The 24,632-nt window shown below is 44.8% G+C and overlaps 1 protein-coding gene across 1 annotated transcript in view; it reads left to right on the top strand.

The window, feature by feature from the left end:
• Lerp (lysosomal enzyme receptor protein) overlaps positions 1–24,632 on the top strand; it is an 85,764-nt gene that overhangs the window by 20,803 nt on the left and 40,329 nt on the right. Inside the window, exons 11-22 of the mRNA XM_050170562.3 lie at positions 1,799–1,936; positions 3,700–3,865; positions 4,334–4,624; positions 6,073–6,235; positions 8,967–9,122; positions 11,991–12,194; positions 13,700–13,877; positions 14,904–15,197; positions 18,957–19,147; positions 20,116–20,196; positions 23,307–23,526; positions 24,119–24,484. Of these exons, the coding sequence (XP_050026519.2) occupies positions 1,799–1,936; positions 3,700–3,865; positions 4,334–4,624; positions 6,073–6,235; positions 8,967–9,122; positions 11,991–12,194; positions 13,700–13,877; positions 14,904–15,197; positions 18,957–19,147; positions 20,116–20,196; positions 23,307–23,526; positions 24,119–24,484 (2,448 nt within the window). The remainder of the gene's footprint in view (positions 1–1,798; positions 1,937–3,699; positions 3,866–4,333; positions 4,625–6,072; positions 6,236–8,966; positions 9,123–11,990; positions 12,195–13,699; positions 13,878–14,903; positions 15,198–18,956; positions 19,148–20,115; positions 20,197–23,306; positions 23,527–24,118; positions 24,485–24,632) is intronic.

Genomic DNA, 24,632 nt, shown 5'->3' with positions numbered 1-24,632 from the left:
GTCTCAATAACTGCCTTGGGAACCACTCGGAGCTGTTCCTGGCATTCTGGTGATTGGACTGTCTTTTGCTCACCGTGCACGCCCCCTATACAAGACTGCATTAGGGCCTAATACATATTCCTTATTTAAACATGCGTGCATGAACCCATTTTCAGTCATGGTATGTGAACACTACGACTATCATCGTCAGACTACCATAACTACCGTCAGCCATTCAGAGCCGTTTGTGACATTACTGTGGCCCTGAAAAAAAATTTGGTTACAGATGTTTTTGGGGTGTGTGATGGTGATATGGTAATGCAGATTTAGGGCCTTACTCTATTCTAATGCACGCACAATTTTTGGACCCATCTTATCAGGGAAAAAGTGCGTGTTAGATTTGAGTAAATATGCTAACTGCATCAGAAAGGGTGTTAGTACTAGGTTCAATTCCCAGGCAAGGATGAATTTTTCTTCAGCTACAAAGGTTTTCATCTGAGGAACCTGCCCTTTGTGGCTTTGTGCTTCGTACAGCTGGATGCCTACTTTTTCATACATGTTCTCTCAACTTTGGCATACAATTCCCATGAAGGATTCCTTCTTGCCCTGTCACGTCTGCCTTACTCAAAGGAAAACCATACTCAATGTCTACGTATGGAGGTGGCAGAGTACCGCATTTTGCAATGTATAAGTCACGGTTCCTTTCTTTTTTTTTCTTTTTAGTCTGTGCATTTTGTAGAATGCTGCGACTGATATACAGTGAAAATTGGATTTGATGCTATGGCCACACCCTTTGTATTGAGCGGGCATCAAATGACGCTCCACTATGTGTCACTTTCTGCCATGCACAGCGACTACACTTCATTGTCCTTGTTGCCGTTGTTGCTGTGCGCTTCGCATATGTTGTCACAGCATCGCTGACTATGACGCTGTATGCTAAGCAAAGTCAGGTGATGTTACGACTTCGTAGAAGTGGCCAAGTGGGTTAGTGGAGCATGGTACTCAATTTCTGGGAAAACGATTGTGGCAGGGTTTCACAAGGCTGGGTTGATCCCGTTCGCAACTGATAGTGATGTCAGCGAGTTGGATAGCAGCGAGTCCAAAGACGACAGTGGTGTGTCAACTTAACTCCAACCTTAAGTAGCCGCATTGTTTGTAAGAGTCTCAGAGGAGGACTACTTTGATGGCTTTGACTAGACTCTGTTATGTAAGCTATCAATAGCAATGTTCATGCAATCGGATTAAGATACTCCTGAAAAGTATTATCTAGATTTTAGGAGACTTATATTGGCTAGTTGGTTGCTGGCTTGACGGAATGTGGTTATAATGGTGCAGTTGAGAATGGGGGCGCAGTTCGGCAATCACCGATTATCCCATCCCATCGTCCTCTGTGCATTATTTTTGTGTCCCATCCTTAAATGTGTTATAACCATGTTCCATTGTCAAGATGTAGGAAGGTGCTTGCACGCGTTTCTGCACTACCTATACCGTGCGATTGTTGCATGCAGAGGCGGCGGCTACCACAAGCATCTATTTTTGTCACACTTGCTTGCAGCCCGATTCCCTAAGAGTTTTTAAATCGCTTAGCATATGAACAGGTGCATCTTGTACACCGGTGTGACTTATATACGTCTTTTTCCAGAAAAACTGTTGATTTGAGGGGGGTGCGAGATTGATCCCAGTCAGGCTAGATCATAATTGAAAGTGGCTGTGCCATATGACACTGGTACTTAGTGTTGTAGGCTGTTGTCTGAAGGTTTGCTTGAATATAATTTATAATTTCTGATGGATGTGTACAGTATCTGGTTTACCTTTCCAGGTGCTGTTTCAACAAGTCCTCGTCTTGTCCGGGAGGTAGAGTCGGAATGTCTGCTGGAATTTGAATGGCACACTGCTCTTGCCTGCCCTCGGGTGTCGCACATTGGCCAGGACTGTAAAGTCTACAATGATGCCTTAGGTAAAACCTCTGGGTGACATTCTTTCAGATTTAGGGTGGCACCTAAATGTTTGGACATCTAGCAACGATTCAGAGATTGAAGAATTTCCTTCCTAGCTTCTAAACATTGTACAAAGGAGAACTTATTTTACTTGATGCCGTAACTGTGGGGTTTTGTTCTTATTTGATCAACATTGGAACTGCTGCCTTTGTGCGATGAGGCAATTAAACACTGCAATGGCTTGAGCAGCAGGTGTCCATTACATTGATTCAGCCAATGGAGGTGCTTTGAAAGCGATAGCCCCAAGAGTGAAGCGTCCGATTGAGAATGCAGCCCTTAATTGATCTTTCTAGGCACTCTTTAGCTTCTTGGTAATTTGTCTCTGGGAACACATTTTGATGTGGTAACTTCTGTGCCTTCTGTGCTTCCATTGATTTCTTTTATATTTGTGCTCGCCTGCTGGCATATTACCTAAAGCCCAACCTTTTGACTGGAAAAAAAGAAAGCAAAGAAAAAAACCCTTTCATAACGCTTATTTACACAGTAGCGCAGAAGCACATGGATGATGAAATAGACGGAACATAATGGGACATAGCACTGTGTCCAGTCTGTTTCTTCCATTATGTCCCATCTGTTTCTTTTGTCGTCAATGTGCTACTGCGCTACCATGTAAATACTGCCACTCCTACCAGCCCACCAGTCTGTCCTTTTCAATTTCATAACACTGTCATAGACAAGTGGCCTCTTTGTGAAAGAAGCCTTGCAGGGATAACACAAGGCCTACGGAGTTGCCACAATTTTTTTTTTGTCACTGAATGATAGTTGTGTTCTCTTCCTGATCACATTATAACCTGATATGCAAGCTTGGAGTTGCATATTGTTCAGAACAGGAGCACAGGCTGACGTGTAATGTTTAACACTGAAATGGCTCCTTTTAATGGAATGCAGGGGTGCATGTACATCTTGTCAAAAGTGGTCATCCAATTGTGTACTTGGCTAGGGCAGCTGCCCTGCTGTGTGATGGGTTTCCTGTGACACTGTTCAGTTTGATGAAGTAAGGCGGCGACGAGCATTATCCTCACCCTGCTGTGCCGAAATGCTGGGGACACGAATGTGTTGCACATAAGTGCATCTGCTTCAGTCATGTGTGTGGCAGTAGGCTGGGAGCTCGAAGACTTTTTTGCTTGCACATGCAGTGCTCTTTAAATCGGCGCAAGGTACAATAGCACAGATTGATAAACTGGGCACGCAACTTTTGTGAGAGGTACACCATTGCTGCAGCGGGCGCTGGTGGGATTGAGCACATCTTAAATCCAGTTACGTGCGTGGTGATGTTGGTCAAGCATTATACCATGGTGTCAGATTCTATAGCTGGGCTTCACCTGGGTAGACAAGAGCACTGAAATGTTGCTCATATGCCGATTTATGAGTGGAAAAATCCACTCTGTTCTTTTTGCTGAAGTTTCTTCAATTGGGGACTGCAGTTGGCTTGTGTGAACATGAGATATGAGAGCAACTAGGAAATATTTGCACCAGCCGAAACTGGGTAATAAAATGCCAGTGGTGTTAGGGTAGGTACCCCTTTCTGGGCACGCTGGGACTGAGGTTTCATACATCGACATTGCTTGCTGCAGTTGTGTAAATCGTCATGTAAGTGGTAGTACTGTGTCATCTGTGTTTACAAGCTGTGTTGCGGTAAATTGTGGCTGCGCTTGCAGCATTTTTTGTAATGGAAGTTCCACATTAATGATGCCCTTTCCTTTTCATCCCTCTTGCTTTCTAGGCTTTACAATCGATTTGAATCCTCTGAAAAGCAGTAAACCATATGCACTGCAGCATGAAGGTTATCGCTTCTTTATCAATGTGTGTGGCAACGTGACTGACTCTCCATGCACTGGCGATGGCAAGAATATGAACACATCAGTGTGCCAAGTGTCCATTGCTGATGGGTAAGGTTATAGTCAACTAGTAATATAATGCACATTCAATGTCCATGCATTTGGAGCTCTATGCCGGGATGCTGCTGTTCAGCGGTTCATAGTCAGAATGTGGAGGCTATAAATTGAGCTGCGAGATAAGCAACAATCAGGCCCGTGTTGTCAAAGTGGCTTCACAGGCAGACTCTGTTAATAAAGTAATGAACATATTTAAATATGATAGCTCAACATTCTCCAGACTGCCTTTAAATTGTTTCTTTTATGGTGGGGGTTGTGAAATAAGTGATTTGTGGACTTAAATGTTTCTTTAACCTCACATATTTACTCTGGCAGTTGGTGGTAATCTACTGTGTGCTCTCATAAATGCTTGAGCACTGAAGATAATGCAGATTTGCCCCATCGCTTCTGCGCATTCTTTGTTTTAAGCACTGCGGGACTCTTCATGCAAATTTGGTGTCTTGGTTGCCATCTCCTTTGCAGGCGCTTCTGGTCTCTTGGCCAGGTGAACTCTAATTTGACCTACATCGACGGAATGCTGAACCTGACCTACACCAACGGAACCCCGTACAATGACCCTGCCAGGACTCCCCGGTCATCTAGCTTGACCTTTCTTTGCGACTATGAAGCTGGCATTGGCCAGCCCCAGTTTATGGATGAGGCCAACCGCACTTATGCCTTTGTCTGGCGCACCAGCTATGCCTGCCCACCCACTTACTTTGTGGGCTGCGTGTACAGGGATCCTCGTGCGAACGTCAGCTATGATCTGTCCAGGTGACTAATTGAACAGTTCTGCTGCTTGAGAGTTATTGGATTGACATTAGATTGAACAATGGTGTTTGCAGAAGTGAGGTGGTTTGTGCATCGATAGATAGGTGTGCTAGGCTAGTGTGGCTGCGTGGTAGCGAAACTGATGGTGCTTTACCCTTTGAGTGGCGGGTGTTTTTCAGAGGTACAACAAATTCAGTTTCTGTCTAAGTAACACATCAGCAAGATTTAACTTCATAAACAGATTCTCACAGTGCGTGGGATCTAATTTTTGGCAGTATGTGCTGTGTAGAGATCATTGCTGTACTTGGCCTTCTCTGGTGCATCTTCTCATCTTCGATGGGTGTCCTGCTGTTTGTGCTTTTGGTAGGATGGCAAGGGAAATTGTTGGATGCGAGACCTGTATAGCCTTTATTTACCCTGTCTCAACCCTTTAACTCCCAAGTTCTTTCTAAAGATATGAACAAATTTTCCAATTCTTTTTTTGTTCCAACAAATTATTGCACTTAATATTCAGATCCAAAAAATGTGGTACATGTATGGTTTATTTCGTATATTCACCAGAGATATAATGGAAGACATCTGCTCTGAATAAGACTTTCTTTCAATAAACATGTATGATAATGAAAGGAACTGGAATCGTCAATATGTCGAATGGCCGAAACTCAAATGCATGACACGAAGCGAGTTGATGAGCATGGTTAGTCATCAGCAAGCAAAGTGGAAGCTGTGGCCTCGTCCAGGATGGCTTGTCTTTATTGAACTTGCTGCGAACGGCCAGGACAAGTACACCTCGAGCTTGGTAGTTCAACATTAAAAGGCTCATGTGTCTCTTAAGTAAATTTTTGCTGAGAGTTATCTTCTTAGTACCTGCACCTGTCCTTGAATGTTTGTGCATGCTGTTAGTGCCTGCGCAATCTGTAAAGGAATTTTCTGTAATTGCCAATGGACTTGTCATGGGCTGCAGTCTTCACCTGTTTAGGGCACATTTTCTGAAAAAACTACTATGCTTTTCAATTTCTTACATGTGTTTCAGTAACGCTCTCGGAACACCCAAATGTGGGTACAATTAGTACGGTAAATCAAACTCAATAACTGAAATGATATGTCTGCCATTGTGAATGAAAAAAACTGATTTCTTCTTGCGGCAACAATCCTTTCAAAAACTGACAATATACTTATAGTGAGCCGGTTTCGTTGTAATTCAATATGTGTCGGTTCGCTCGTGATAAGCTGAGGTCGTCAAGATCCCTTAAGGGGTTAAACAGAGTTCCCTGTATACTCTTGAGTGCACAGGGGTCACAATCGGCAATTACTGTGAAAGTCGTTCGAGCAGAATCTTGGTCATGTTCTAATTTCACCGGTTTTTCGTTGCTGCATGAACAACAGTTGCCTTGAACTGTTTGGCAATGTCCCACTAATGGGCCATTCATTCTTTTTTACCCTGTGTCAAGACTGAACCAAGCAAACCCCGACGGAGACTGGATAGCTGAGCAGCACGAGACGGACTACACCGCTATGGCCTATGTCAGCGTGTGCCGTCCACTAAGGCGTGCTCCACTGGGCTGTTCCTCTAAGGCAGCGGTCTGCATCGTTCACACTTACCGGAATGGAACGGTAAGAGGGTCTGCTTAGTTTTCATTCTTGTATGCTACCTTCAAGGCTGAAGTGAATTGGGTTCGTGAGCAGCCCTTCACGAGGAGGAAATGGTGACACTGAAAATGGAATATGTTTTTAGAAACCTAATGGGAACTACAGAATATTACAAGTACAAAACTATTTATGTAAAGTAAGCTGAGGAACATATAAACTGGAATACTGATAGTGCGCATTTGCAGATTACCGCCTACCCTGGCTGGGCACACGCGCACTTTCCATGGAGGTCTGCATCAGTCTGCCCACTGGGCTGTTCTGCTGTTTGTTTAAAAGCGTTGACCACTTCGATTTCTAAGGGATTTTCATAAGGTCATGTGAAGAATCCATCGTCAGAACTGCAGCTCATAGGCGTAGCATCGTCAGTCATGCACTGGCACTTGTAGATTCATCGCTTCGGCGATCTCAACAAGTCGTTCCTAGTCTGCACAGAATTGTTTTCTGGGGCTCCTCTTGTTCAGACTTCCTGCGCACGCTGCAGCCGCAGTCACCAGCCGACCGCCGTCATCTTGGCCTTGTTTTGAAGCTGCTTTCTTTGTGTGCATTTTGTGCTGGCTCAAAATGGTGCCGCTCTAACAGAAGGACCCCACTTGCCGCCTTTCCAAAGGGTGATTTCTGGCCTCTGATTGGGCGAAGTGCATGTGCGCAAGCCGAGCCCCCCGTCCTGCGCCTCCCACTGTCTGGCGCAACCAAAGCGGCCATTTTTTTCATTACGATTTCTGTTTCGTGTGTGCCACAGTCTCCGTCGTTGCTGCTGGTTTGTGTAGGTCATCTTTATCTGCTTTCTCTTGCGTTCATGTGGCTGACGCACTGTCGTCTGGTGGCATATCAGGAGATGCTCGTATAAGGAAGACATCTCGAGCTTACGGGGGGAAAAAAGCCAGAATGCGTGGAACAAGAGGCTGAAGACTACTGACGATGGCGTGCTGCCCAAACGGCTGGCACGAACGGAACGGCCAGAACCACCTGTAGCGTCAGAAGCGGCGTTCTATTGACGCTGTTGATTCTAGTGGGCCTAGCTGCAGGTTGTCATCGGGTCGTCGGCCGGTGCGTCCAGCGGCATTCTAGACTGCATTGATATGGCATGCTATTCAGTGGGCAAATCGGCTGAGTGCGCGAGAAGTAGAGCAATTGTGTTTGAAGAAATGTCTCGTGTCACAGTGCACAATGGAGTGGAAATTCAAGCTGCTCGTTGCAAAAGCTTTGGAAGTCGCAAAGGGAGCATCTAGACGTAGTGCTACCGAGGCCAGACTTTCAAAACGGCACAAGCCAGCAAAGGACCTTGCATAGAACACTGGCATGCTGTAGAGCGAAGGGTTGTTGTACGACAGTAATTAATTTAGGCCCTTCAATAAATATTCCATGCGTTTTTTTTATTTTAACATTGGGTAAGTTTATTTGGCTATGGAAAGGCTACTTTATTATACAATCTTTTTTGTATTCACTAAGCTTGCAGGCCACTGGAACCGGCACATGAAGTGGTAAATGTGGTTTCTCATGCTGGTTTAGGGGCAGTACATGGCTTTATAACAAGCTTTTTGCTGTTTTCCTGGAGGGTAGTCGTATAGTATTTAGTACGACCATTCTTGTGAAGAATAGAGCTACAAAATGTCATTAATATTGTTTTAGCTATATTTTAGAAAAAGTTACAGCTAAATTTCAACTGTGTTTTTCTCTATGATGTTCAGAGACAATAACAAGTTTGGTATCAGTGTATTCATATTAAAATGATCTAGGAGGTGATATATCTGTTACTCTAGCACCATTTGGCAAATCACAAAAAAATATTGAGTGAGAACAAGAAAAAGAAAATACTCGCAGTAAATGTTGGTCTGCTTTCTTACCTTTAGAATGCCTTCAAACAAATAGCATCACCCCGTAGAGCAAGTCTTTGGCATTAGTGCCGTGCATGTACTTTTCGTGTTTAGCAATGCGAAATTGCTGAAAAGCCCCCGTAAGAGGTACCCATTAAGTTTATTTTCAGACTTTAATAATTTCTGAGCCAGAGCGCTATCGAAAAATTAATTATAGAATTGAAATCAGCATGAAAAACTGATTGAAACAGTGAAGTTTAGTTCAGATTGAAGCAAAAATGAAGACATCTTAGAATCCACATCCCCCCTTAATATCGTCAGAATGTGGTCACCATAGCCATGGTGAAGAAAGTGAAGAATATATCGTTCTTCACTACGACTTAGTTTAGTCTCGTCATAATGTGGAGGCATTGGGAACGAGAGTACACATTTGATGGTCAAGTGAGTTACGAGAACCCACTAGGTCGCGAATGGCATTAAGCTTTAATGCCACTAAGCATGACCGTGTAGCACCCCATGAATGGCATTAATGTTTAAGGCATTAGCAAGTTAATGTCATTTTCTGTGCCCATGAGGCACGGGTGTAAAAAGAAATAATGATGCTTATTGATAAAGGTGTATGAATGCTAAAATGTTGAACACTGGATTATTTCTTCACACTGACACAATTTCACATCCGTATATAAGAATAGGAATTCAGTCTCGTTTTATTATGATCATTGTGTCGTCGTGTACAGCTATAATGAAGAAATTTCAGTGCTCCTTCATCTTTGTTGTAATGTTTCAGAGATCTTGTATTTACTTTCCATCACACACTTCTATTAATCGGGCCAGCTTCAAATCGTGCTTAATTTACGGGCTCCTGAATTTTTTTTATGTAGGAGAGGGTGGTGATTGCAAACGCTGGCCAGGCACGTCATGCCCCTCAGAACATGTCAAGTCTTCTCACGCTTCAATATGACCATGGTGACCCGTGCCCATACAAGAAGAATGCAACTTACAGTTCCCTTATTCACTTTATGTGCGACGTCAATCAGGTAAGTTGTCTGGAGCTTTCATCTGAGTGTCACCTTGTCTGATGTTCAAGGCTTAGCTTTGGTTTCCACATCAAGCACCGTGTTTAATTAAGGGGTGGTGTGCTGGATTGTCCTTTCAGTAATTTACATTGAAGTAGAAGCCCAAACATGAAAAGACACTTGTAGTTCATGAAGTCACAGATGGGGGTTAAAGGGGCCGGAGCTCATGAAAGCATTTCTGCTTGTTTCAATAGTACTTAACACTTCGTAGTTGGTTCTTCTGCATGCAGATGAAAGCCACTTTTTAGCTTGTTTGCTTACGTGAAAGACTATAGTTTATTTGCTACTGCGTCAATGGAGAAATGAAATGCATGATTTTGGCGTGACTGACAGACATCACAGGCATTTTCTTGGAGCACCTTTCTTAGTTTGTCATCTGGTACTTTTGCATTTAGAAAAGAAATGAAACAAGGACCCTCCACAGTTAAGAAATTTCAGCTTTGAGTGTCTAGAGGCCGCTTTCATGCTGTCCATATGTTGATGAGCTGAGCTGTTCCACTCTAGAATTTGTGCTGCTTTCTTAGACAATAAGCGGATCTTTGTGGGCTTCACCTTGCACACCTTAGCAGCACTCTAGTACATTATGGTTTCAGTGGAGTTGCACATTTTTTTCTATCCTAGTTGCTGAAACTAGTTGAAATCTGTTAAAAATGCAGTACAATGAAGCCACATTCAACTTGGATTAACCCAAATTTTCCTGCTGCAAAACTTTAAAATGGCTTTTGCATTTTTTTTTCATCTCATTTGTGATGCAGATTTCGTTAAACAAATTTTATGCATTCACGCATTTCACCTGTCCCTATGTACAGTGCCGTCCACTGTTAAGAGGAACATTCAAATGCACAGCTCTCACTTTGCTGGTGCCCTAGCTGCAAGTGACTGCAGAAGCAAAGCTAGTGCACTGCACAGGTGTGTAGAAAGGTGCCGCAGCTGCCAACCACAAGTTATCTACTTCAAATCTGGCAGTTGTACACTTGCCAGAGGGAAAAATGCAAAATTGCTCTGCGTTTGTGTTCCATCAGTAGACTAGGCTGTGCAACATGAGTCAAAAAAAAAAAAAAGAAAACTTGAATGTATAATAACCCATGTAAATAATAAATGCATGCAGCAGCACGAACGTTTGTATGGCAGTGATACTACCGCTGTGCCGAACTGCAATGAGAGGCAAACCCAGCTGCATCCTGTTACATTTCAGCGAAATATGAGAAATCTGTTCCCCTCCCTGTGTTGAAAGGGTTGCTCGGGCTTTCAAAAATGGAGCCAAGTCCTCGAGCGATCTTCCTCTGCACATTGAAAATGGTGTCGCGTGAATCAGTGGCTGCGTTAGCTCTGTAAAGGAGAGAGCCAAGCCTTTTCAATTAAGCCTGTATTGCCCTGCTGCTTCTTCCGTGGGCTGTCTATTTTCAGCACCTTTCGCCCTGCCGCTTGTGGGTTGTTCAGGGGACAGGACAGCGTCGCTTTTCAGGCAGCAGCGAGCGATTGTGCTGGTGCTGAGCCAGACCCACGCTTGTCTTTTGTATGACCAATGTAAAATGGTGACCAAAGTTTCGGATGCTGTATGGCATCTTACTCGTTTTTTGTAACGTAACGCGCACTATCTTGCATACAAGGCAGCCACGAAGAAAGTTGCTGCCATCAGTTTGTTGCCTATGCCACACTTTCATGGCGAGGTGATTTCATGGCTTTAAGAATGCCATACGGCCGCTACAAGGATTTTTGTTGACTCTGCGTTGAACAGCTTTTGCCGCTGGACACTGATGAAGTGGCGCCAGATGAAGTGGTGAAGTACGGCTTTAGCAAATTTTCAAATTTAGCAAATTTAGCCAACCAACATGGTGGCGGGCATTAGGCCATCACGGCAACATGGCCATCGATATGTTCGGACAAATTAACAGCTGTGGTTATTGGGTGTGAGATCACTGTCTAGACTGGTGGCAGAAACAGATTGGGCCCGCAGGCGACATGCTGGCAACTATTGCGAATGCTTTCGCAAGGTTGTTTTTGTATGCTGACTGAAAGCAACGGCAAAAGCTTGTGTGTAGGCAGAGAGCTCCAAACTGAATTCATGCATCACAGCCTACTCTGACAGTGTTGCGCATTGAAATGTTGCAAACGCATACGTGCACTTTGCAACATCAAGCAGTGTGACAAGTGAAAGCGAAACACTCCCACAATGTCTATTTTAATTAGATGGCATGTCAGTGAAGCGCAACAGGAGGCAAAATTAAGCACATTTTCCATATTGCTAGTGTAAGAAAAGCAACCAAATTTTACTGCTAAATTTGATGTTTTTGGACTGTTTTCATCAAGTTTTACACTCATTATGCTAATTTCACATGAATTTTTAGTGCTTGGATTGAGGTTATGAACGAACGACCACTTACTGCTTTCACAAGGCTTACCCACTGTAAAAGCACCTTGTAATATATTTTGCAATCGCTTTCATAAACCTGCTCTGGAAGTCATTTTACTGCTCCATAATGTATTTCTGGCTGCTCCAAAGCTGCTCCGAAATGACACGGGCCAGTGACATCAATGATATTAACAACCCTGCCCAATGGTTAGCACAAAACAGTGCTCCAGAAATAATTTGTGTATGTGCAGTTAATACCACTCTGCTCTTGTTGCCACCCACTGCTGGAATGCAGTGCAGTTTCATGGCAATGCGCTTCAGTGCTGTGGTGCTGCATCGCATTGCTTGTGAAAATTAACCAATAATGGTGCACATTCCCGCATTCTTTTGTAAGTTCTTTTTAGGAATGTTTCATAGGGAAAAGGTTATTCAGCCAGCATTGCAATAGATGTGCAAGCTCTTCATTGTTTTTTCAGCCGGAGCAGCTTCACTACTTGAAGAGCGGGGAAACCTGTCAGCACAAGTTCCTGTGGGTGACGCACATGGCATGCCCTGTGAGCCACCTGGAGGCGCACGATTCATGCATGTTGACTGACAGGCAGGGCACCACCTACAGTCTGTCATCACTGCACTTGCAGGACAGCTTCTACACGGTCACGCATGGTGACATCATCTACGAGGTAAAGTGAACGTCGAAAAGGAGGCTAGGCCAACTTCAGCTTCCCTATTGGGTTTCTGCAACCCATGCGAGAGGCAGAAATGCTCTTATTAGGCAACTAATGAACCGAGCATTTGGCACTGCTGTGTTGTCTTGCCTGCTCATTGAATCATTCATGTGGAGCAATGGTTTTGCAGATGAAAGCACTCAACATGTGTTTTGTGGAATGTCCTACATTATTTTGTGACTCAATGTTGGTAGTGGCAGATTCAAAAGTAACTGAGGGAAAATTGGTGGGAAACATCCAGCATCAGGTTTAGGCACTGTCTCTTGTCTTCGTAGCTGTCACATTCAGAGTTAGCAAATGTTAGTATCGAAGCACCCTTTTCATGGCCGCTTTCAAACCATGCTGCTGCTGCTGCTGCTGCTGCTGCAGGTAGTCATAGTTGCGAGCATTGCACGGAAGACATTGTTGAAGGCAGATTGAATGAGGTCTTTTTCTTGGAAATTAGCACATCCCAGCACAAAGAAATTTGCCTTCAGAACTGTTCGCTCACATTCCCACCAAATTGACCACTGGTGAAAGACCCATGTTGCAGCTTGCCCCAGCATTCAGCTCTAGGTTCTCAGGCGTTCGAGCTTAGCTGCAAGTGGTGCTGGTATCGTTCTTACTTGTACAACAACAGTGTGCATTCTGCAGGCATGGATTCTTGGATGCCTGCAGAGGCCAGTTGCTCCCCCCTCCCACCATTTCTTAGAAGTCAACATATTGTTTCTTTGAAACTCATTTTTTGGCTTTCTGTAATAGGGACTGCTGTAGGTGTTCTACAGCTTTGTTTTCAGAATTAGCATAAGCTACAACTGCAGTGATGCCCCTCTTAGTTATGTCGTTTTGTTACCAGTAGAAGAGTTAGAGGGCATACTTGGGATGCTGTTGCATTGAATGTTTCCGGTGTGACAAGATATTATCATGTTGTCATGGCAGTGGTGTAATAGTTTCAAATGTGGGGCATATCATGAGAAGCCAACAAACAGACACCAAGGAAAACAGAGGAAGAAAACCTGTGCTTACTCATTGAATTAAAGAAATGATAAAATAGAGGCAATGAAAGTGGGTGAAAAAACTTGCTGGAGGTGGCGAACGATCCCATGTCTTCGCATTACGTATGTGATGCCCTGACCATGTGATGTGGGGCATGTTATTCAAAAAACTGATTTTTCAATTGACTGCTTTGCCAGGACGTGTGCAAGTGCTACGAGCACCAGCAGTGCCCTGCCCTAGCAGTGCAACCTTTGCATTGTGTTGCGAGATACTTATCATATTATCGGTTAGTGAAGCTTTATACACTGCGAATGTTGTTGCATGCTTAATATTGCAGCATAAATCTGTCACTGCTTTGTATTTCGGGGCAGAAGTGCTAAATCTGTACACATTTAGACTGCTGTTCGAGTGGAACACCCCACACGTGCATTGGAGCTACCTTGGTGTATTCCTGAGGTTAAGGTCAGTTCCTTCACTTTTTGCAGCTGAATGTGTGTGGACCAGTGCACGGAGGTCACTGCTCCAGCCAAAGTAACACCAGTGTGTGCATGGTGAGGGGCACTTCAGCCAAGCAGCTGGCCAAGACTAACGGCATGTCCCTGTCCTCGGATGACCCTGGCTCGCTTCGCCTGACCTATGTGGGCAACTACACCAATCACTCGGGTGAGGGGAAACTTGCTTGCTAAGCCTGTTTGATACTAGCTCATGGCTTGCAAGTGCGGCTTTGATCTGCTTAACCCTTTCTAGTCGAAATTTTTTTAATGAAGTGAAAAATTTATATTGTGCACATCTGAATGACAAGACGGGGAACACAGAAAATTCCCATGGCCATGATTTGAAGGTTTTCCTCATGCACTTCCAATGTGTTGTGAGCAGCATGTGGTTCTTCATACTTCTCAATTGGCGATTGTATTAAGGTAAAATTTGGCCACAGAATATTTGAAGACCACTTTTATGTCACCCAAGGCAGGTTGTATGTGTTAGGCAACAGGCTTCGAAATTAGTGTGCTTACACGAGTCCTTACAGCATGATACAACACATCAACATGTGTGAAATCTTAAGAGCCATATTTATCTGCAGAACAGTTCTACAAATTGTATGTTATTCTCATTGCTGACATATGCATTTCTAAGCATGGCGTCTTTTTTTTTCTCTATTTCGGGTATTTCCTGCAAAATATTGATTCCTGCAGAAATCATCAGATCGAAAGTGAAGTCATTGAAGAAAAGTTTGAACTGCCACAGCCTCTGCAGTGCTTTAGAATTGATTTTAGGATTTGTCATACATGTTCAATCAGCGTGCCGTGCTGGATGTGCCTTTTCTCGTCATGTGTCTGAAACTAAACAACGTTGTTGATGGCGATCTTTCTGTTATGGAGTAATTCAGATATGCTCCTTCTATAAGACACTTAGTGTCCATGACAAAAGATGCCCCTCTTTTCCAAATCTTAATACGCACTGTATCCTGCATTATTTGAAAATGCTTTATGTGCAATCCTCATTGCTTCTTATCTTTTGTTGTGCACAGAGCAGCAGTCCTGTGAATTAATGCATGTAACTTTTTTATTTCACACCTCGTTTCTGAAGCTTAGGGGTTAACTGACCTTGTTTTACAGCTGGTTCAAGCTGAAATTTTACTGTCCCAGAAATGGTACCTCATTCATCTCATTTACTCTTCCTCTTGCACAGCCACGGCCTTCAAGGTAGTCATCGATGCTACCTGCAATGAAGGTACCAATGGCCACCACATGTCCTTACTTATGGAAGAGCCCTCACTTGTAGTGTTTGGCTTGTCAACACCCTTGGCCTGTGAACCGCTACCTGCCAAGTGCATCTTCGATGATGTTTACGGCTACGAGTATGACCTGACACCTCTCCAGCTCCGCACTGGCAACTGGGAGGTGTACCACTCCAAGAGCAACCGCCGTTTCCACATATCCTTCTGCCAGTCACTGAACCCAAGCCCTGGCTACTCGTGTCCATGTGAGTAGAGGTGCCCTCCTGTAGGCATTGCTTTTTGCTAAAGAGGTTAGAATGTCTTTGTTGAAATATTGGCTCTTGGCAGAGTGCAGCGATTCCGTTCTGTTAGCAAATGCAGTTTGCTACTCCTTTTCAATAAAAGCAGATAGGCAGCCCAAAATGGCGCAGGTGGGAGTGCAAGAGATACAAAAGCAGGACTGATCCCTGCTCGTATGCAGTAGGACCTCGTTCATACTTTTTGGGAAAAAACCATGAGAAAAAACATACTAAACGGGAAAGCGTGCCATCCGAAGTATCCCAATTTGACAGACTCCATCATTGTTGACATCTACGTAATGCAAAGCATCGTGTGGATCGCTGTGGCATGAGATGCTGATGCGCGTTGACCTGGTAGTGCTCTGGCGGCCTGAAACGCATTTTGTTTTCCTATTGTGTGCCGTTTTAAATGGGCAACGGGAAACTGAAATGAAATCGAGCTGGTGGGCAATGCTGGATGCCAACAAAGCGAAACGTGATGCCCATGTTGTGTCGTCTGCAGAAGGGAATGGCAGCACGTTTGGATTATTGCCTACTAAATACTTAATGTATGCTACCAATGACACTATGCACCATGTGCTGTAAAACAGATAGGTAAAGATACGTATTGCAATAGGTTTGGCGGCGATAGCTGGGAATGCGGCGTGCGGAATAAGAAACTGAGAGTGCAGTCGTTCTTACGCGTGACGGTTGGCTATATACAGTATTTACTTGTATACTTATAGCACTCGCATAATGATCGCACCCCTGAATTTTGTTGTCGAAAAAATTTTTATTTCTTTCCCGTGTAATGATCGCACCCCGAACTTGCCGCTGTGATATGTTGTGTGCGAAGCCTAGCTGATAATGACCCCCTGCTTACCATCTGTTGAATGCTGCACGAACGACTCTTCAAAACCTACGAAGCCGACGGCACGCACGAAACATTCTTAAGCAGATGCTCCGTTTCCATTCCCTTCGTCACTTTCCTAAAAAAAAAAAGTCTACAACCAAACTTGCCTTGGCTTTATTATTTGTTGCTTTTATAATGGTTGCCAATATTAACAATCCTATTCATTACTGATACAGAAGAAACTGTTTCAATGCACGTAATGTATTTGTGAGCAAAAAAAAAAGTGTTCGGCTTGCTCTGTCAGCCACCATTTTAGTTTTGATGTCTCGTACTGTTATAGTGGCAGTTGCTTATTTGTTGACCTGTTGTCATCCCGCAGCAAATGCGTTCCCTCACGTTCCCACGGTCACCGCATTTTCACCGTTTTGAAAGGCGGCAGTGTGCTTTGTGACTGTCGGTGTGGTTTCACCATGGGACAATATGATTTTTACGGCCACATTTAAGCTTAAGGCTGTTGACTATGCATTGGAGCATGGCAACCGTGCTGCCGGCAGGCATTTCGGCATCAATGAAATCCAGATACGGTACTGGAAAAATCAGTGTGAGCAGCTGATGGCTACTGACAGGATGCGCCAGGCTTTCTGTCGACCCAAAATGGGCAAGTTCCCTCACGTTGAGGAGGAAGTCTTTGAATACGTGAAAGACCTGCCCAAAGATCGTTGTGTAGTATCATTAGAAATTATACAGACACAGGTGTGCATAATTGCCAGTAAGCTGGGAATCCTTGCAAAGGACTGCGGCGCTGTGGCGCTAGCTCCGGTTGGACGACTTGCTTCATGTGAGGAAATGGACTGTCGCTGAGGCGGCGGACGTCATTGTGCCGGTGGCTCCCATCCGTGTGTGAAGAAAAAGTGATAGACTTTCATCACGAGGATTCGCGAGAACGACTTCCTCTTGTCGCAAGCAGGGAACGCTGACCAAACTCCGTTGACCTTTTACTTGCCCCGAAACACAGCAGTCAAGGGGAAGAGCACTCAGTGTCCTCGTGAAGACATCTGGTACAGAGTTCTGATGCACCGTAATGCTTGCAGTGATCGCAGACGAGTGGAAGCTCCCGCCATATGTCATACTGGATGGAAGACTATTCTGATGGGAAACTTTCCCTGTGGCATCCAGATCCACGCTCAAGTAAAAGGGTGGATGACGGCAGAAGTCATGGTTAATTGTATCAGGATTGTTTGAGGACGAAGACCAGGAGCACTTATGCTTCTCTCACTTTTTTGTGTTGGACAGTTTCTGAGGCCATCTTGGCGATAGCATTCGTGCTGAGCTTAAGGAGCTACGCGCAGACATTGCACTCATCTCTGGGGGTCTGACGTCGCTACTACAGCCTCTTGACGTGTCACTGAACAAACCGTTCAAGGTCAATGTATGAAGACTGTGTGCAGAGCGGATGGCGGCAGGCGATCATGATTTGACACCGAGCGGCGAAATTGGAAGGCCGTCCGTGGAGGTGCTTTGCCCCTGGATCGTCGAAGTGTGGAGTGGTATCTCTGACGAGTTAGTGGCCAACAGCTTTAAGGAGACTGACATATCCAACATGCTGGATGGGACATAAAACTTCCTGTGGGACTGCGAAGATGCCCCCAATGATGACACTGCTAGTTCGGACAATAAAACTTGCGGTGATGACTTTGAAGATTCAGACTTTTCTTCAATGAGAAGACAAAAATAAAAGGGCAGTGTGCAATTCATGTAGCACCTATGTAATGGGTGCGTTTATTACAAAGGGAAGCCTTACTCAACTTTGCCATTTTGTGTCTTCGGTGCTCAAAATCTTTTTTAAAGAAAATTTACCCCAAGTTATGATCGCACCCCTAAATTTGCGTCAATATTCTTGTGAGTAAATACGGTACTGTTTCCGATTGCACGTGTCTCACACCTTTTCTTCTACACATGGGTTCTAGTGGCTGCAAAACATATACGACAGCAGTCTGCAGCAAGGAACAGTGCAGTGTTTCAGTTATTGCCTATTAAAAATGTGAGCTATGCTTCCGACGGCACCACGCGCTGTTAAACAGATAGGCGAAGATGCTTATCGCAGTAGGATTGCCAGTGATAGCTCTGAATGTCGTGCACAGCGACCCCGGAGAAGATATACTGATACAGGAGTGAGAAACTGACTGCGCACAGGCGTTTTCACTTGAGATGAGCGGGCGAGTATTGCAGTGAAGCTGCTGCAGCAGGCAGCTATATACTATTCTCGATTGCGCACCTTGCACATTTTCTTGTTTACATAAGATCTGGCGGCCAGAAAACGTATCGTATGATTGCAGTTTGGTGACATACTGAATGTTGGCGCTGGGGAAAATGTGCGTAACGGGAACACATCAACAAGGTTCTATTGTATCTCTTCTCCTATTATCTGCGCTGTTTGCCATATTCAACGAAAACCAGCTAGCTGAGCTTAGAACTTGTGAAGAAAAGTAGCATTGCACCAAGGGTGCTGAAACAGGCATCTTCGGATTCAGTTGCATCTTGGGTAGCCTGTATCAGGAGAAAATGACAGCTACTAAGCCCCATGCCCTTGTGTCTGAGATGGTTTCCCTCCACCTCCTGCTCTGAGAAGTTGTGGCCTATGGCTCCGCAGCTTCCTTAAACTATGTAACAATGTTTACTCTAGCACTGTAACATGTGTGGCCATTACTTGCGAAATCTGCTGTGGTTGCACAGAAATTCAGTGGTGGCTTCATGTGTAGCCTGTGTACCACATGTTTGTGACCACTGATATTTTTTTTTTTTTTACTTGCATGAATGTCCGTTAGTAATTAAACCAAGTGTAAGATTCCGGAAGCTAGGTATGTGCTCTTACAATGGGCTTTGTACTTGTGCAGCTGGTGCTGCAGTTTGTGAGACAGATGCCCTGCAACCCAACCAGCCGGGCATCAGTTGGGGAAATGCATACGGCACTCCTACCGTCACCAGCGATGGTGCCGTGCTTGTGGAGTACCCGAATGGTGGTCCCTGTTCTAACGGCCTACACACCCGCAAGACCATTATCTCTCTCATCTGCAATGATGAGCAGGTGAGTTGCCACCGACATTCGCTGCCTTGTGTACTTTTCACATTGTGGTGGTAACAGACTAGTACTGGGGATGAGGAGCTTTGTAAATATGTTGCACATAAGTTATGTTTAGTTATGCACATAAGTAAGTTATGTTTGCACATAAAACAAGAACCAGAACCTGCAGTGTTAGAATGTAACATGTATGGCCAGCAAATTGAATGTTGCACGTTGCAGCTGATCGCTAAACTCAATGTAGTGGTTCAATAGCTATGGTTTTCTGCTGCTATGCTCAATGTTGCCACGGCTGTGTTCCTTTGAGAGCAGAACGCAAAAACACTTACATGTTTTTAGATATATGTGCATGTTGGAGATGCTAAAAATTCAGAGCTTCGCAGTGTGGCTTTCCCGATTGTCCGTTGTGTAGCTGTGGGACATTCAACACGACAATTTGACTTCTGACTTTGCTGATACCTAAAGTTTATAGCTGATTCCAAGTTGATAGTAATTCCAAGAAATGGTACAAGCACTGTGGCTAGTAAGTTCTGATCTAAGATTCAGAGTTGTGCTTAAAAGTGCATGTTGTGCATTTGTGAGTGAAACGAAGCAAAACAAATGAAATGCACATGATCATGTGCAGTGTTTGTGTTCATTCTATCATATTGTTTCATCACATTATCAAGTCTGGCTCTGAGGGCCAAGTATATGCAGGAATTAACATTGCATGCAACTAGCGGAGTCGTAGGGAAGCCTAGGAAGCTTGCTGCTAAGGTCAAATGAAATATAGGATCAGTAACATTTGAGGCATTGTCTTAAGTTCTTGTCCAGTGTCTGTCTTGTACATCATGTTCGCAATCTTCATGCTTTAGATTGCTAGTAACTCCACCTTTACATTCAAGTTATGACAAGAAGTCGTAATTTACCAGCTTTATTCACTGCAAAACTTTTCTGCTTTTGCTGTTTCAACTTTGCATGTTTGCCTGTTGCAGGTTGGCCCCAGTTTTGTGGCAGAGTCAGAGGACTGTGAAATCCTGTTTGACTTCCAGACACCTGCCGCCTGTCCACTGAAAGTGGGTACTTGTTCTGTTGCATTCATTTCCTGGGAAAGGCATTTGTTGCTCATGAAACTGACTTTGTCGTTAAAGTAAAAAGGAATGAAATACAGTAGAGCCTCATTCATACATTTTGGAAAAAAACCGCGAGAAAAAAACGCACTTAGAGGGAAAATGTATGATCGGAAGTCGCAAAAGAAATTTGACATTCAACTATTGCATACATCTACATAATGCGAAGCATCGCGCGGATCATTGCGGCACGAGACGCTGACGCGGGTCGAGCTGGTGGTGCTCCAACGGCCTGAGACGCGTTTTGTTGTATTCCTATTTCGTGGCGTTTAAGAGGGCGGTGCGAAACTGCAGCGATATCGAGCTGATGGGCGATGCTGGATGCCACCAAAGCGAAACGTGATGGCCACATCGCGCCGCATGCAGCAGAGAACAGCGAGGCATTTGGATTATTGCCTACTAAATGTGTGCAGTACACTACCAATAGCACCACACGCTGTAAAACACATATGTGAAGATGCTTATTGCAATAGGTTTGGCAGCGATAGCTGCAAATGTGGCATGTGAAGATTTGCTGGTACCGGAATAAGAAAGTGGGCGTCATCGTTTTCACATGAGATGGGAAGTTATACTGTTCTCAATCGTGCGTGCCTAACATCTTTCCTGGTTCACATGGGATCTAGTGGCCGGAAAACGTATACAATCTCGGTGTGCAGCAGTGAATGGCGGTGCGTTTCAGTTATCACCTATTAAAAGCGTGCACTTCGCTTCCGATGGCACCACACATTGTGAAACAGATAGGCAAAGATGCTTATCGTAGTAGTATTGGCAGTGATAGCTGTGAATGTCGCGTGTGATGAACCCGGAGATTTGATAGTATTGAAATTAGAAACTGATTGCGCGCTGGTGTTTTAACGGGTGGGCGAGTATTGTGGTAAAGCTGCCGTGGCTGGTTTCCACGGGATCTAGCCGATGGAAAATGTATCATACGATTGCAGTTTGGTACTGAACGTTGGTATCAAAAAATCGTGTTTTCCGGGAATGTATGAGCCAGTAAAAACTGAGGGTGACTACTGAGGTGTAGGTGTTCAGATTGCATGAACCACTCTGGGCTCTGCTTGGGTTCAGGTTGCCAGTTACGGTCACTTGAGCATCTGCTGCCTCGGCTATTTAATGCTGTTCGCAGTGGCGGGTCGCTGCTGCTCTTTGTCAATCGGAGATACTGACACCACATATAAGGTACCATAGTCGAGAACATATGGTGCCACACCGATTTTCTATTTGCATCATTTTCTCGCTTACAAAAGCTCTTTTCATTACGAATGAATTCGTAATTACAAAAGCATAATCTTTCATTGTAGCACGACCTATTATTTGCCTTTAGTCTCCCTTTAGCCTGCGGATGTCACAATATTGTTCTAAAGGATGTCCAAAAGGGGTAGGGACACCTGTTATGGCATGTTTGAATTATGATAACGATATATATATTCTACTATACAGCATCATTGCTGTGTCAAGCTTTAAATGCGGGCGACATTTTTCAAATTTATTGTGGGGTCGAGTGGCTTGGCTTGAGTTCTTGTGTTAAGTCGGTGTTGCTTGCATCTACAGTGCAGTCCACTTATAACGATATCGAGAAAGACGAAAAATATGATCGTTATAACCGATGATCGCTATATCTGGACTGCAGTTACCAAAAAAAAATTTTTTTAAACGCGTTTGCGCTCTTTACCTTTGCAGCTCTGAACTCGAATTCGCTACTTGCTCTAAACAATAGATGATGTATACAGTAGGCCGTGAAAAACAAACTTTATTTCTAGCGCCAATGACCGTGTCAAGGATTAGGCGCGCCGAAATAGTCCGAAATCTGCACTTGCTTTTGCGGCAGCTTCAGCTTCACAACCGCGGTGTGCATGGATTCCAGCTGCTGCGCGAACACTGGCGGCAATCCTTTAGCATGCATAAAATCAATTAAGGAGTCGATCGACGACAGTGCACTTTGCGTGGACATCGTGGTCGGGGTCAAGGAGCCACTGTCGATCTCGTTTTCACTGTCGCTGATGCCGTCGCCACCGTCGCACAACTTTGCGTCTGTCGAGACAGCACATCTTCGGCGATCGCCTCGTCGGTGACCTCATCGCAGAACGAGGCAGCACTGTCTGCAGTCAAAAACTCCTCCTTCGACACACCACCTGTGTCACCAGTAGGAACGAGCTCCCAGAGCTCGGTTATGTCAGCGAATTCCACCGGGTCGGTCTCAGCGGGTTGGGGAAGTTCGTCCTTACGCACAAAGCCCGCCTTCTTGAAGCAATTGGTGATGAACCACTGGTAAAGCGCCTCTTCAACATCGGTGTTCAAAGGGTCTCTAACCCCTTTTCCGCTGATCGGAATGGCCGCTGATAGCTCCTGCCTTCACAATCGCGGTGCTCCCGGTTTTCAAGATGGTTGATATCGTTAACTGAACGAGCTCATACTTCTTCACGAGAGCGCTCACCTTGAAGCCGCATCGAGAGTCCTGCAAAATATCAATCTTCGTGTCAAGCGACACAGCTTTGCGCTTTGTCGGCGCCATCTTCGAACTGGGTTGAACCGTTTGTTGCACGCTGCTTCGGTGGCGTCAGCCTGCTATCGCGAGAGAGACGCGGGACGGGCGCCACCGTGCCGCTTTGCTTGTCGCTTCTTTTTTTTTCTTTCTCTCTCTATCGGAGCGACTGTGGTCGATGCGCATGAAGCAGCTAGCGCCATCTTGTGGCGCGCTGCGCCAACGTTGGCTGCGCCTACTCGTGCGCGGGCGGGGCGAGACGCGCTGCGTGGTAATGGCGGCAGATACGAACTTACGGAGGTAAACATCGCCTCGTCTCGACATCGTTCGTTTCAGGGAACTAAGCAACGCAAACGTTACGATTATTTGGCACGGAAAACGCCGTCCAGACTGCAAAATTTTGATCGTTATATCCGATATGCGGTGAATAACCTATCGTTATAAATGGTTTTTTTCCCCATAGACCTAATGCATAAAATGACTCTCATGTCGACCCATCGTTATAACCGATATATCGTTATATGTGGTATCGTTATAAGTGGACTGCACTGTATTGCCTTCTTTTTCTTTACAGATGGCAAAGGGTCTGGACTGCCAGGTGCAAGACCCGCGTTATGGATATGTCTATGACATGTCTATGCTCAAAAATGCCTCTGCCGACTACGAGGTACACGCTCCTGGCTTCACATACTTAATCAACATCTGCCAGCCTTTGAAGTCTGCGAAGTCTGGATGTACGGGAGCTGCGATTTGCCAGACTAAGCCTGCTGACGCAGAGTTCAGTGTGGACGCTGGTAGGTGGCATTGCTGCTCCAAAGCACTGCTGGCCATGGTATTCTGCTGTTGAGCATAATGCTTAGCATTAAATCCCGAAAAGCTTTTTCTTCCTGATGCAAAATTCTGAAGATTTCTTACAGTTTGATGACATTTGTCTTTATTGTGAATGAAACAGGTGACAGCACTCGCAAAGTGTGGGTCGTTTGCAGCGATGCCACTCTGGAAATGTCAATTTCGCTGCAATGGAATGGTGGTGCCATCTGTCACTGCCATGGTGTAACATGCCTTTCACGTGCCTTTCCAAAGCAGTGACAGATGGCATCACTGTCCCATCGCAGCAAAATCGACATGCTCCGGCTAGCTTTACTGCAGATGGCATGCCCTTCAGCTTTATTGTTAATCAGTAAATAGATTTATTGTTAATAAATAAATATTAAATTTTTTATATCGAACTTAAACCACTGCAGAATTCGAGCTGAAGCCAGCCAGCTGTTTAGCTGGAAGGGTCGAGTACACCTGTCACTCCTATTTATGCAACTCAGTATGTCTCTCTATAATCAGTAGTGATGTTGTTGTACTGGTTGTATATCTCACGTGGTTTCCTTACAGGCAAGCCTAACAGCACACTGGTGTACAGAAATGGCTTTGTGACTCTGACATATGCCCAAGGTTCTGGTGGCTGCAAAGGAAGCTTCAATCGCACCTCTGTCATCACTTTTGTGTGTGACCATTCAACAATGGGCTGGCAAGGTCCCGAATTCCTGTCGGAATCCGAAGATTGCATTTACACATTTGAGTGGCGCACCCTGCTAGCCTGCCCACCGATCATCAAGAGCGAATGCAGCATCTCGCTTGGCAAGGCAGGCCTGGTCGACTTGTCGCCTCTGTCAAACCCCAGGGAAAATTACATTGTGACAACAGCCAAAGGGATTAAGTATGTGATCAACGTGTGTCGCAGCGTCGTCTATGGCCCTGGTGCGTATAATTTGAGCTGTTGTACTACATCACATGGCTGAGGAGATGGGAAAAAAAAGCCATGTATCGTGGTTTGACAAAGCTGCCATCTAGGCGTGTTATTTGCAAACCTGTCACGCTGAAAGTCTAAAACCTAGTGCGGAGTTAT

Source organism: Dermacentor andersoni, chromosome 6 (assembly GCF_023375885.2).
Source record: "Dermacentor andersoni chromosome 6, qqDerAnde1_hic_scaffold, whole genome shotgun sequence".
Lineage (NCBI taxonomy): Eukaryota > Metazoa > Arthropoda > Arachnida > Ixodida > Ixodidae > Dermacentor > Dermacentor andersoni.
The sequence above is the reverse complement of the archived record's forward strand: the minus strand, read 5'-3'. Positions and strand labels throughout refer to the sequence as shown.